We start from the raw sequence: 13733 nt of genomic DNA on the forward strand, positions 1-13733 counted from the left end.
ACCAGACGCCATGATCTTAGTTTTCTGAATGTTGAGCTTCAAGCCAACTTTTTCACTCTCCTCTTTCACTTTCATCAACACCTTTTTAGTTCCTCTTCACTTTCTGCCATAAGGGTGGTGTCATCTGCATATCTGAGGTTATTGATATTTTTCCCGGCAATCTTGATTCCAGCTTGTGCTTCTTCCAGCCCAGTGTTTCTCATGATGTACTCTGCATATAAGTTAAATAAGCAGGGTGACAATATATAGCCTTGATGTACTCCTTTTCCTATTTGGAACCAGTCTGTTGTTCCATGTCCAGTTCTAACTGTTGCTTCCTGTTCTGCATATAGGTTTCTCAAGAGGCAGGTTAGGTGGTCTGGTATTCCCATCTCTTTCAGAATTTTCCACAGTTTATTGTGATCCACACAGTCAAAGGCTTTGGCATAGTCAATAAAGCAGATATAGCTGTTTTTCTGGAACTTTCTTGCTTTTTCGATGATCCAGCAGATGTTGGCAATTTGATGCCTGGTTCCTCTACCTTTTCTAAAACCAGTTTGAACATCTGGAAGTTCACAGTTCACATATTGCTGAAGCCTGGCTTGGAGAACTTTGAGCATTACTTTACTAGCATGGGAAATGAGTGCAATTGTGTGTTAGTTTGAGCATTCTTTGGCATTGCCTTTCTTTGGGATTGGAATGAAAACTGACCTTTTCCAGTCCTATGGCCACTGCTGAGTTTTCCAAATTTGCTGGCATATTTAGTGCAACACTTTCACAGCATCATCTTTCAGGATTTGAAACAGCTCAACTGGAATTCCATCACCTCCACTAGCTTTGTTCATAGTGATGCTTTAACAAGTGAATAAATGAACAAACCACACATACCCAGATCTTGAGGAGCTCATACTGTTAGTTCACTGTAGGGTGAACCAACCAGCCTGTCACTTGTCTGTGTCCTTAGAACATGCAGCACTTGTACTAACTAGAATGAATGCCTTTCTTCCTCCCCAGCCTACCTAAATCCTATATAGCCCTCAAGACCTAGCTTCAATTCTTCCTTTTTCCACAAAGCTTCCAACCACATCAGCCTACAATGAAATCTCTTCTCACTGAACAAATGTTGCTCTTACCTACAGACATAGAGAACAGACTTGTGGTTGCCAAGGAGGAGGTGGGTGGGGAACAGATGCAAGCTATTATATACAGAATGGATAAACAACAAGCTTCTACTGTATAGCACAGGGAACTATAATCAATATCCTGTGATAAACCATAATGGAAAAGAATATGAAAAGAATGTATGTATACATACAACTGAATCACTTTGCTGTACAGTAGAAATTAACACATCGTAAATCAACTATACTTCAATAAAGTTTTTGAAAATGTTGCTCTTAGAACCTAGCCCATGGTTTCAGCACTTAAAGTAAGGTTTTTGTTCCCTAGGCTTGCAGTAATGTTCCTCTTCAACAAAACAGTCATTTCTATGGAACAGGTCTTCCATGGTGACTCTCTCTTGTATTCTCTAGCACTTTACAAAGTACTCAACAAATATGTGTTGACTGGCGGACTGATTGATTGATTGGAGGCTTAATTGAGAGCTCTTAGGTAGGAGCCAAACAAGGCTTAGCATCACCTTTCAAACTGCTGTCTCTTCAAACATTAGCCAGAAATCATGTCTGGTATTCCAATGTCTGCCAGCAGCAAACATTGCATTAAAGATGTCCTGCCATTTCATACAACTTCCAAAGATTTGGTAACTTCATACACTTCATTGTTTAAGTTCAGAATTCCCCTAAGAAAATTTCTGTTTAATAAGGGACATCTGTGGAATGCTTTTCCTTTCTTCTTAAATCGCATACACATCTAGTATTTATATGAGGTAAAGGATAAACTCAAAAAAAAAAAAAAAAGGATAAACTCAATCTCCCTCCCTACTGGAAAAAAGTGTGAATTTTATTATTTTGTTTTGCAGGTGAGGAAATGGAGACACAGAAAGGAAAATGACATGCCCATTGATGCACAAATATTGAATGGCAAATCGAAGACTGAACTTAGGGTCTTCTGAATCCAAGCTTATACTTCTTACCCTGATTTGAGATTTAGAACAAAATAAAACAATACCTTTCCTTTGACCCTGACCCCTGAGGGGCATATATCGGTAACATTACCAGTTTTTGCAGCAGATTACATTTCTTTAATTTTTCTTTCTCTCTTTTCCCAGCTTCCCCCATCATACTCTTACCTAGTTCTTCTTCTCTTTCTTTTACTTATGAAAATAGCTTGGGATGTGGAGTCAGACAGAAGTCAATTTGAAGGTCAGTTTATCCATGTGGAGTCTATCACTTATGGGGAGATCAATATCTACCTCAAAGAGTTATTGTAAAATTAGATAAGAATATACGTAAAACTCCTAAAAGTACCAGTATTTCCCACACAGCAGGTCCACTACGTCTCCTATCCTATCATACTAGGCCTGGATTGCCCATTTTGTTTCAAGAGGTTGCTGAGACACAACCAAATAGCATTCCCTCCATCCAGTGAGGCACAAGCACACAAGTAGTGCATCCAGATTCTTGCCTGGTCCACTTTCTGCCTGTTGCCTTGCTACTCCCTGATTACAATTTCTAATTAACACAGAGCTCCAAACTCTCAGTCAAGTCCTTCAAAGAACATGCGAGTCAAGACCTCATAGTTACCTCCGAGGCTCCAAAATGTCATCAGTCACCCTCTCAGTCAGATAAGATGACATCAAAAACAGCCTACCTACAGAAGTTTGTAGAGGAGCTTTCACTTATATTAAACACACACACATACACACATAAATGGAAAGCAACAAGGCAGCCCAACAAAGACAAGGCTTTAGCTTGTCATCCTCTCATAAGCAAAGATGGGGCAGAAGCCATGAGACTCTAACACCTTTCCAGAATAACTAGTTGAACCAGCTTTCCTCCCAGCTTTACCTCATCTTACCCCCAACGTCCTCCCCCCAAAGAAAAATTAATTTCTGATGGACCATGAAAGGCAGTATAGGAGAACCACTCAAAACTTCCCTGCCAGGGACTCAGGAAGAGAGAAGACCATACAGCTGGGAATCTGCTAAGTGGCATTAGAGTGGAAGCCAGAAGACACCACAAAGAGTCTGTCCATCACTGGGCTTAACCGTTGATCCTGTCAAATTAGTCCCACCTCCTGCATTCCTCACAGATGTAACATTAAAAGACTTGAGTGAAAGTTAACAGACCATGAGACATGTCGTCCCTGAGAACATACCAGGAAACAGCCATTTGTGGAAAGATAGGAAGTAGGAGTGTAGAGGAGCGCAAAGCCCTGGATGAACTGCCTAATGTCAGTCAGCCTTAACACCTCCACAGCCTAAACTCTGAGAGAAGATCCTGGAGCCCATAGCATCCCTTCAATAAGGCAGAAGCTTGCCCCACAGAGAGGCTGAGAAGAAACAGGAGAGTACAGAGAGGTGAAGTAACATGCCAAGATTACTCAGTGAGTTGATAAGAGAGTATCAGGAATGGAACAGAGGTCTGGTCCTCCACTGAAACAGGATAGAGACACAGCGTGAGAAAAGTTCCCCCTGACCCAGCTACCAATTTGCTGAGTGTTGTCAAACTTTATCAGCCTTAATGCTGAACTTCTCTCCCCTCCCCCCACACACACCAGATGCATGGCTGAGCCAAGAGGGACAGAGCTGGTACAGCAGACTAGAAGGGCCCACTGTGACCAAAAAAAAAAAAAAAAAAAAAAAAAAAGCTGGGTTTTGGACAGTGAGCAGGGAAGCCAATGAATGAACAAAGAAGCAGTGGCACTTGAGTGAGACAGTCCCACATGTAGGCCTCAAGCAACTTGGTGCTGGAGGTGGGGACTGCAAACCAAAGGCCGGACATGAAAGAAGGGTAGCCTAGATGCATGGAAAATGTGTCTCTGTTGCTACCAAGCAGTGTTCGTTCTGTGGCATGGCACAGTCATGGACTTTCACTGAAAGAGGAGGGAGTAGAGATGAAGTCAAAGTGGGGCTTGCGGGGGTGGGGGCAGTTAGTCTCTGAGAAACCAAGTCATCTTGATCTTTGCAATTTTGGTGCCCAGCCAGGATGGCTATGTGCCCAAGCAAACATGCCAGTGTGATGTGAGGAAGAACAAATCATCCCTTGGAAAACTAATGCCTAAGACAATCTTTCCATTTGGCCTGTTTATACTAGATGGGGTGAAGGGGTGTGAAGAGACAAACATCTATCCCATTCCCAGTTCTTACAGCACACTCTTTAGCAGGGAAATATAATACCTCAACTTTTTCATTAATGACTTATTTGAAGTCTGTCTAAAGCAGGTATTTCAGGGAAGCATCAGGAAACAAAGAACTGCCCCCACAGAAACAGTGAAAGTGATCTAGGTACCCACATAACTAATAAAAAAGGGTCACTTGCTGATTACAAGATAACTCAGGTAAACCTGTGAAGTTCAGTTTCAGAGAGATTTAACAATGCAAACACTGCATGTACACACAAATCCTGGCCCCAGCACGAAGGCTATGAGCACCTGGGCAGTGAGAGTAGTAGAAACCCCAAACCCACTTAGATCTGTGTGACAGAAATACCTAGAGCACTTGTTACCCCTGACTTCCACATTGTTTTTCAAGATTACCTTTGTAAATAAGCAAGCTTATTTGAAATTCTGAATGCAGTTCCCTGTAGACAGACTAAAATTGTAAATAAGCAAGCTTATTTGGAGATTTGAATGCAGTTCCCTGTAGATAGAATATTATAAAATGGTGGTTAGGTTCTGTGATTTCATCAAGGATATACTCTGGACCAAAGAGCCCTCTCCAGAAATGTTCTGAACGTGGCAACTATCAATAACTGTGTTAGAGGGACATGTTTCCTAGACTTTAACTCTCTTCTCCAAGCCTCTCATCCTTCAGTGATAATGAGGATTAAGCTCCATTTCAATACACTCCCCCATCAGGAGTTTAGTACCAAGAAAAGACATTTGCTCAACTCAGGTGACAATCTGGTAGATGTGAGGACATGGAGAAGGGGCGGCAACGAGACTGTGGATGCAAGACCTTCAGCAGGAGTGACTCCCCTGGGTATTCCAGGTACAGCCAGAAGACCTCAGAACAGAGGAATAGCAGCAACAATAGCAGATTTGCAACCAGTGCCAATGACAATGTGCACAGAAATAAAAACCTAACAGGGTTAGAGACTGCCGTGTCTAAATTCCTACCCAGGGTTTCTGTAAATTGGAGGCTTCTTGTATGTCACGTACGGTCAGCATCTTCAATCTCAAACACACCTATTTGTTCCACAAGGGGAAAATTAAGTTCATAGAGTTTATTCCTACAAATTCAAAGCCAGCAACTGGTTAAAGATCAAACAATCTGATGTTCTGGAGGTCTGATTTTTGACCAAATACCACTTCCTTCTTCTATTATACAAATTCCTTGGCTGTAACTCTTTGTAGAAACATATATGCTCCTGGAAGTCAGGGCTTATGCCTTCTCTATCATGTCCCTTAGAACACTTTTTCTAAGGCTGACCTGGGCTAGGGACAGGGCTAGGGACAATTCTAAATACACAGTGAGAGATGTGCCCCTCCCAAATCTCTTACGTAGTTGTCCCCATGTAGGTGCCTATGTAGAGGCCTTGGACAGGTGTCGCTTAGCAGCAGCATAGATACTTCCACTAGAACACTTTGCTTGATACAGAGTCTTCATATGGCATGGATGCCAGAAAGAACCAAAGTAGTCTTCAGTTGTTTTAAAGAATGGTCCTACTCAACTTCAGTCAGACGCTCCTCACTTACTGCATTCAGCTGTGGGCTCCCTAACTCAAGAGGAATATGGCCAGGCTGGAGTGTATCCAGAGTGGGAGCAGGAGGCTGGATCTCAGATCCCATAGAGAACAGCTAAAAGAGCTAAGGCTCTTTAGCCTAGAAAACTGAGACAAAGGGACATAGTCTTTGTCTTCAGACCTCCCAAAGGTTGTCCTAAGTCAGATAACTTGCTCTTTGTGGTCTCAGAAGGCAAAACTAGAACCCACAGAGAGTAGGCAGATGGAGAATGATTGCAGCCTGACATGAGAAAAAGCTGTCTACAGTCAAAACCTTTGTTTTTTTTTTTTTTTTTTTAAACACTGAATAGGACTGGCTAAGAAGGAAATGAGCTCCCCCATGACCAGAGGAGAACAAGCTCAGGGATACTGCATAGGAGACTCATGGATCAATTGAGACCAGGTGACTTCCACAAAACCCGCCTCACTTTGAGAATCTGTGATTCCAGCCACCTCAAAGAACAGTATTCAGTTAGTAGGCCTCAGTTTAGTCTGCCCTTTGGTGGGGGTGCAGGAGAGTGTGTGGCTAGTGAGGGTAGCCCTTGACTTAATCTCTGCTGTTCTTCATTAACTTTTCTTAGACAGGTCAGCATCTTTTTGCCCTCTCGTTCTGAAGGAGCCTAACTATAAAAACTGTGATGTTCCCTCTAGATAATCATTCCATAAACACCAACCTCAAATCTGAGTTTCTCTTTTCTCTTAAAAACAAGTCCTAGGAGGAGATAGGAGAGAGCATGAGGCAAAATCATTTGAATTCTGTTTAAAGGCAATGTTCAAGTGTCTTCCAGCTGGAGCTGAATTTTCTCTGTCTGAGGTTTTAGAGAAGGAAAAGCCTCTAACAGGCTTGGCCTTTTTTTCACTTCAGGGAGCACACGTGTGGATCACAATAGGTTACCAGTTGTATTATAACAGCCCAGCAGGCCCCAAAGCAGTGTGTAGCCAAAGCTCAGCCAAAGGTTAGCAGACATATCACCCACTTTCTTTGCTTTACTACTTTTCACCAACCTGATTTGTTTTCCTTTGGATGGATTCCTACCCCATGTACCCAAAAGCCTACTTTCTGAGAGAGAGGAGCAGTTGGGGAGCTGAGGCAGTAGACATCTTTGTTGATTCTAGAAGCAGAGATGAGGAAGGGATTCATCTAAGTAACCAGGGTGTACTAAGCTCACAAAGAAGCAGACCTCATGAAGGTCCCTTTGTGAATGCCAAGTCCTGGTCTGGGGGTGGTCCTGGCCTGCAACGTAACTAAGAAGGTTTCACAGAACTATCACTTCTCACATAACACTACCTGTGCACCCAACAAGAACTCAAAGTTGCAGCCAAATCGCAGCCAGGCCTCAATCTGACTTGATCCGCATCCTCTTGAAATCTCGGCTGCCACTTTGTGTGCTTCAGTGGGGATGAAGGAGAGACTAAAAACTTAAAGAGCATGCCCTGCCCTCTTCCTAGGCTAAGGATGCCACACAGTATTAAGGTTTGCCCAATTTATTCTCACCTCATCTGTGCTAATAAAGATGGCGCAGGTATGGCTATCCCCATGTTGCATATAGAAATCTTGGGTCCAAAGAGGATAAAATAATACATCAGTGCACACTAAGCGGAGGAGGTGAAACTTCTTTTTCCTCCAGGCTACTGCCCCACCTGACCCTACTTTGTTTCAGAACAGTAAGTAACTAGTGGCCACTTCCATTACTGTGCCAGATAGAGACTGTCACAAAAATGGACCAGGAAGATGGCAAATACATAGGATGAGTCTGTTTCTGCCATGTCTTGTCCTCCTCCCCAATTCTCCTCCTCCTCCTTTTCCTACATCCCCCACTGGTCTCCACCCTCAGCCAACCTCAGGGCACATTTCCAAGAACTCAAAATGAGTATAGGAATCTTACAATACAGCTTAGTAACTCTCTCTCTCTCTTTCACATACACACACCACAGGAGGATACAGTTTGAATCTCTGAGACCTCTGAGAAGCCCTATTTGATGCATAATCACTGGCACCAGAACCTTGAAAAGGTCACCCATCCCCCAAAGTGGACCTTTCCAGCACATGGAGCCTAATTCATGGATGACTGTCTACACTGTAGAGGGGGCAAAGGGAGAGCCCTAGGTAGCAAACAGCCCAAATAGTCAAATCTGATTAGAAGAGAATCTCCACTTCTTTCAGACAGGCTCCCTGGGTCAATAAGGTATAAGATGCTAATCAAAGGCATGGGCCCAATTCTCTAGTGGGTCATGTTTCTTTAGAAACACCACAATGTATGAGGAAATCACAAACCATTCCTTAATGTCCAGGATAATCAATAATAATAGTTGTTAGGGGGAGGGGTTGCTGTTTGTCTTTTTTTAAACATTTCTTCTTTGTCACTTAACTGTTAAAAGAAGTGAAGAGAAGTTAAGACTATATCAGTCTCCACAACTTTGACAGGTGATTCCCTCCTTCAGGGATATCACTGGAGCATATAGAAATTGATGACTTCCTCAACTTGATCATTTCCTGATCCAAATGTTCCCCCATAACAATTATGAAATATACTTTCACACTCTATGCACTCTTTTCCCACTTATCACATTTCCTCAAACTCCTCCACTCCCAAGATGTCTCCACCTGTTCCACAAGCTATCTCCAAGCATATATGCCACACCAGATCCAAATTTCTTTTGGGTTTTTTCCCATGACACCAAAGGAAGTTCTCCAATATTTCTCACCATGGTTCTGGTACCTTACCTCTGTATCTGCCTGACCTGAGATCATCATAAGTGGATTGGAGTGACCAAAACAGTCCTCTCCTATTTCCCGAGCCTAGACTCCACCAGGGAGTGTCTGCATCCCAGTCCTCACCTACTATGGAACCACAGGCTGGCATGCAAAGGGTCAATGGGGTGGGAGGCTGCCAAGACTGAATACACTCCTCAGTGGTATTGCCCCATGTCTCTTCACAAACTGCAGTACCACCAGAAAAATCAAGAAACTCTCCAAGTAGAGGGTGTGGAGAAAAGGGAACCCTTGTACCCTGTTGGTGAGAATGTAAATCTGTGTAGCCACTATGGAAAATAGCATAGAGGATCCTTTAAAAACTAAAAATAGAACTACCATATAACCCAGCAATTTCAATCCTGGGTATACAGCTGGAAAAAACAAAAATTAATTCGAAAAGATACACACACACCAGTGTTCATAGCACCACTATTTACAATAGCCAAATATGGAAGCAACCCAAGTTTCCATCAACAGGTAAATGGATAAAGATGTGGTGTGTGTGTGTGTGTGTGTGTGTGTGTGTGTGTGCGCGCGCGCGCGCGCATGCAATACTATTCAGCCATAAAAAAGAATGATATATTGCCATTTGCAGCTACATGCATGGACCTAGAGACTATTATGCTTAGTGAAATAGTCAAAAGCAAATACTATATATCATATATATGTGGAATCTAAAAAATAATACAAATGAATTTATATACAAAACAGAAACAAACTGACAGACACAGAGAACAAACTCATGGTTACCAAAGTGGATAGGGAGGTGGGGGCAAATTAGGAGTACGAGACTAACAGATACAAACTACTATACATAAAATAGATAAGCTACAAGGATGTACTATATAGCACAGGGAATTATGCTCATTATGTTGTAATAATCTATAATGGAATATAACCTAAAACAAAAGAATCACTATGCTGTATACCTGAAACTAACACAAAATTGTAAATCAACTATACTATACTATTGCAGAGTGTTCAGTCGTGTCTGACTCTTTGAGACCCCATGGACTGCAGCCTGCCAGGCTCCTCTGACCATGGGATTTCTCAGGCAAGAATACTGCAGTGGGTTGCCATTTCTTACTCTAGGGAATCTTCCTGACCCAAGGATCAAACCCACGTCTGTTGTGTCTCCTGCATTGCAGGAGGATTCTTTACCACTAGCACCACCTGTGAAGCCCCAAATCAACTGTACTTCAATGAAAAATAAAAATTTTTAACAAAGAAATTCTCCAAGTAGTAGAACATATGATAGATTTGGAGCCTACCACTGACTCACCATATGACATACCTATGCATGCCAGTCAGTGCATCACAGCCTCAGTTTTTCCATCAGTTTCTCCACAACCTTCCTTGACTGTCTCACCTGGTGGCTGTAGAAGGCTAATGAAAAAAAGAGATGTGGAAATACACTATAAAACAGTAACACTGCGTGCAAATAGAACAAAGTGTCATCTTCCTCAGTCAGAAACCCTTCTAGGATGAAAAGGGTCAAAGCTAGCACAGCAGAAAAGACTGGCTACTAGACTGTCACAGTCTTACTTAAAGACTTGAACCTCACAGTAGACATGGAGACATCTAAACCCAGGGAGGGCAAGTGAAGTACCCAGGATCCTGGTGCTAGTGAATGGCAGAGCAAGAATTAGAACCCAAGTTTTCAATCTGCCAATACAGTTCTCTTTCTATACCCTTCTATCCCATCCCCACCAACGTGTGCAGACTGAGTCTATTTCCAAGAAGAAAGCTGTATCGTTCTGAAGCATAAAGGGAGGAAAATTAAAAGGGGATTAATGAACTATGCCACATACTATCTAGGCAAGAAAAAAAAATACAGGTAACCACTGAACTTTACAAAACTGCCATGGCCCCTTTAAATATAGGGCTAACCAGGTTATATGGGCTTCCCTGGTGGCTCACACAGTAAATAATTTGCCTGTAATGCGATCCCTGGATTGTGAAGATCCCCTAGAGAAGAAAATAGCAAACCACTCCAGTATTCTTGCCTGGAGAATCCCATGGACAGAGGAGCCTGGCAGGCTACAGTCCGTAAGGTCACAGAGAATCAGACATGACCGAGTAACACACAACCAGGTTATATGGGCTTCCCAGGTGGCTCAGTGAAAAGAATCCACCTGCCAATGTAGGAGACATGGGTTTTATCCCTGGAGAAGGAAATGGCAACCCATTCCAGTATTCTTGCCTGGGAAATCTCATGGACAGAGGAGCCTGGGGGGCTACAGTCCATGGGGGTGCAAGAGTCAGACAAAACTTAGCCACTAAACAACAACAACAAGCTAGGTTATATATATAGCTGGCTTTTACTGTAAGGATTCAAGCCATTTGGAATATATGGGAGAAATGATTTTACCCCCTGCATAACCAAATATGTGTAATAATGACCCTTCATATATAACAGGGGTCAAGCGTACCTTCAGCAGAAAGGGAATCAGTAAAAGGCACCCTGCCTCTCAACACACGAGTCACTTCCTCAACAGCTTGGCCAAGGAAAGCCTCATCTACCCTCAAATAATCCCCCAGGTAGACCACAAATTGTTGGCTGCCCTGTGCTTAGTAACACCCCCTGCCATGTTTGTGCTGGCTCACAAAACAACCCAGGGCACAGCAGCAACCACTCTCTGTGGTGCCTCTTAGGATGGGTGAGCCCTGGGCAGAGGTGGAGAATGACCTCTCCAAGGCAGGTTGTCTGGGCAGACTGGGAAGTCTGCAAGTAGTGTCAGGAAAGGGAGGAAAGAAAGGGAGGAACTGCCAGACCATGGAGGGCTACATAGACTGTTCTGACCTTGGTGGAATGGAGGGAGAGGAGGAGTTTGATTAGAAGAAAGTCCTGAAGGCCAGGATTCCCCTCCTCAAAGGGGTTGTTTGAGACTGTTCAAATTAAAAAAAAAAAAAGGCTTATTACTCCCTCCAGAGAATACTGGAGTGGGGGGTGACATGCCAGTAGGTGACAAAGTCATCTTAGGCTGGTTAGAAATAAATGACTAGTATGAGGAAAAGGGGTGCCTTTATAGGCTGTTATAGGTGTTTGGAGAAGCTAAAGATTTCAGTTTTCCCTGACAGCTCCTCAAAGTTTTGCCTCAGCATACCTCAGGCAGCTCAAGGTGATAGGCACACCCCGTGACAACTCCCCAGGATTGCTAAGAGTGTGGCCTCAAGGCCTGAAGAACCCCCTACACTAATAAGTTAACCAGCAATTTGGTGCCTGGCAAAAGGGCACAGGTTTCTGCAGGGGTGTGGCGGGGGGCATTCGCCTCCCTCTCCTGAGATGTGACCTACGTTAAGAAGCTAAAACAATAAAGTGACATTTGTTACCCACAGAGAAACCACATCTTTCTGTCTCCAGCACAAATTCACGTTTTCCACCTCAACTGCAATTTGAGCGGGTTGGAAGGGGAAGGGCTTTTCAGAGAAACAAAAACAATCTTAAAACAAACAAAAAAATCAGAATAAAGTTCGTGAAGTTCACTCCCTTGGCCATCTGGTGCCTCAAGGTGAGTCGTCCTGCAAATCTCTCTTCCTAGTTACAGCCCCGGCGGCCCCCACCCACTACCCTCACCCCTACTCGGGGGTGGCTTGCTCAGGGGGGTTCTGGAAAGCTCGGGAGAGCACCTCTCCCCTGTCCTCAGCTGCAACTTGGCTTCCAGCAGACCACAGCCTCCTAAAACAAACAAACTCTGGCGGCAGCGGCGGCAGCTCCAACACAGCTGCGCTCCATGGCGCAAAAGTTTCCTCCACGCTCCTCAACGTGCAGGAAATCTCGCCGGCGCTGGGGCAGGACTCTGGTGGGAAGGAAAGGCCGAGCCCAAGCCGCAACGCCCCGCCGGCTGAATGGATGTGCGCGCGTCCGGCCGTGGGAAGTGAGGCTGACGAAAGCCACCGACGCCTCATCTCTGTTCCCACACCGGACCCTCGCCCAGTAATCTGCCCAGGCGGGATGGCCTGGCGGTCGATCCAGGAGCAGACACCGCAAAGAAAGCTGCCAAGCCGCCTTGCCTGTCCCTCCAGCCCCTCGCTGTGCCACAAGGGCGCGGGAACTTCCAAGGAGCAACTCCCAACAGCTACCACTTCCTCCAGCTCCAACGGAGGGAAGCAAGCCGCCAGACGTTGGGGAGCAGAAGCGGCCCCCGAGCCCTCTCGGGGGTGTCTGCGCGCGGGACTCTAGCCTCGGACCGGCCGCACTCTCATCCCGCGCTCCCGCCACCCCGAAGGAGTGTCTGCGCCGGGGCTGGTGGCCAGACCCCCAGTGCAGCTAATGCTCCATGGTGGGGGGAGACGGGGGGAGCGGGCTTTCATCCCCAACTCCGGCCAAGTTTCAAAGTTGGTCTGAGGGCCGCGTCCCGCGGCAGCCTGAACACCCGCTCGCCCATTCAAAGTTGGGCACTGCTCAGACAGAGCAGCCAGTTCTTACCTTAGACACCGTGAGCGGTTCGCAATGTTCCAGACCCCCCTTAAGGGTGAAGCCCCAGGGCGCCCCCCCTTGCAGCTGCACAGGGACGTACTGGAAGGACCCAGGCCGGTTCTCCATCCTCCGCTCGGCTCAGTCGCGGCGGGACTCCTTTTCTGCGGGGGCTACGTTGCCTCCGCCCCCAGCGGCTCCGCCACCATCGCCCTCCAGCGCTACGCCACCCCTCACCGCCCAGCTCCGCCTACTCTCCTGGCTGGAGACGCTCGGGCAGAGAGAGAGCGCAAGGAGGAAATGACACGGAGCTGGAGAGAGGGGGAGGGGGGAGGAGAAGGAGGAAAAAAGAAAAGAAAAGGAGAGGCGGAAGGATAGTGCGTAATGGACAAGAAAACGGAGCAATGGGGAGGGTCAGTCAGTGGGACCTCGCCTATAAGAGCGCTGGGGAGTGGGAGTGAGGCGAGGCTTCACATCAATTGTTACATTGTTTCATTCAAGCAGCTTCCCCCCCGCCCCCCCCGCTTTGGTTCTCCTCCTTACTGCCTAGTTCCCCGCCCCTCCAGCCAGCCAAGGCCAGGGGAGGTGAAAGTCGTTAGTGTAGATGGCCCGCGTGGCTGAGTGGGCTGAAATGCTGGTTTCCCGATTAGCGCGTTCATATTTCTCTGACTGCCTTTTTCTTCTGAAGGCCCCGAGAACCGGGTCCTGGGAGGGTTACAAAGCTGCTAATTTGTGGATC

General features: G+C 45.5%; 1 protein-coding gene across 3 annotated transcripts in view; it reads right to left on the reverse strand.

The window, feature by feature from the left end:
* Positions 1-13206, reverse strand: part of SHROOM4 (shroom family member 4) — a 268730-nt gene extending 255524 nt beyond the window's left edge. Inside the window, exons 1-2 of one of the 3 annotated variants that reach the window (XM_070366164.1) lie at positions 13007-13113; positions 9872-9963 (exon numbers count right to left, since the gene is read on the reverse strand). Coding sequence is in view for 2 of the 3 variants with exons in the window: in XM_070366161.1 (XP_070222262.1) it covers positions 13007-13123 (117 nt within the window). In the remaining variant the exon portion in view is untranslated. Of the gene's footprint in view, positions 1-9859; positions 9964-13006 lie in introns of those variants that run through there. The other 2 variants (XM_070366161.1, XM_070366162.1) reach the window with 2 other exon arrangements.
* Between the last annotated feature and the right edge of the window lie 527 nt (positions 13207-13733).

Source organism: Bos mutus, chromosome X (assembly GCF_027580195.1).
Source record: "Bos mutus isolate GX-2022 chromosome X, NWIPB_WYAK_1.1, whole genome shotgun sequence".
NCBI lineage: Eukaryota > Metazoa > Chordata > Mammalia > Artiodactyla > Bovidae > Bos > Bos mutus.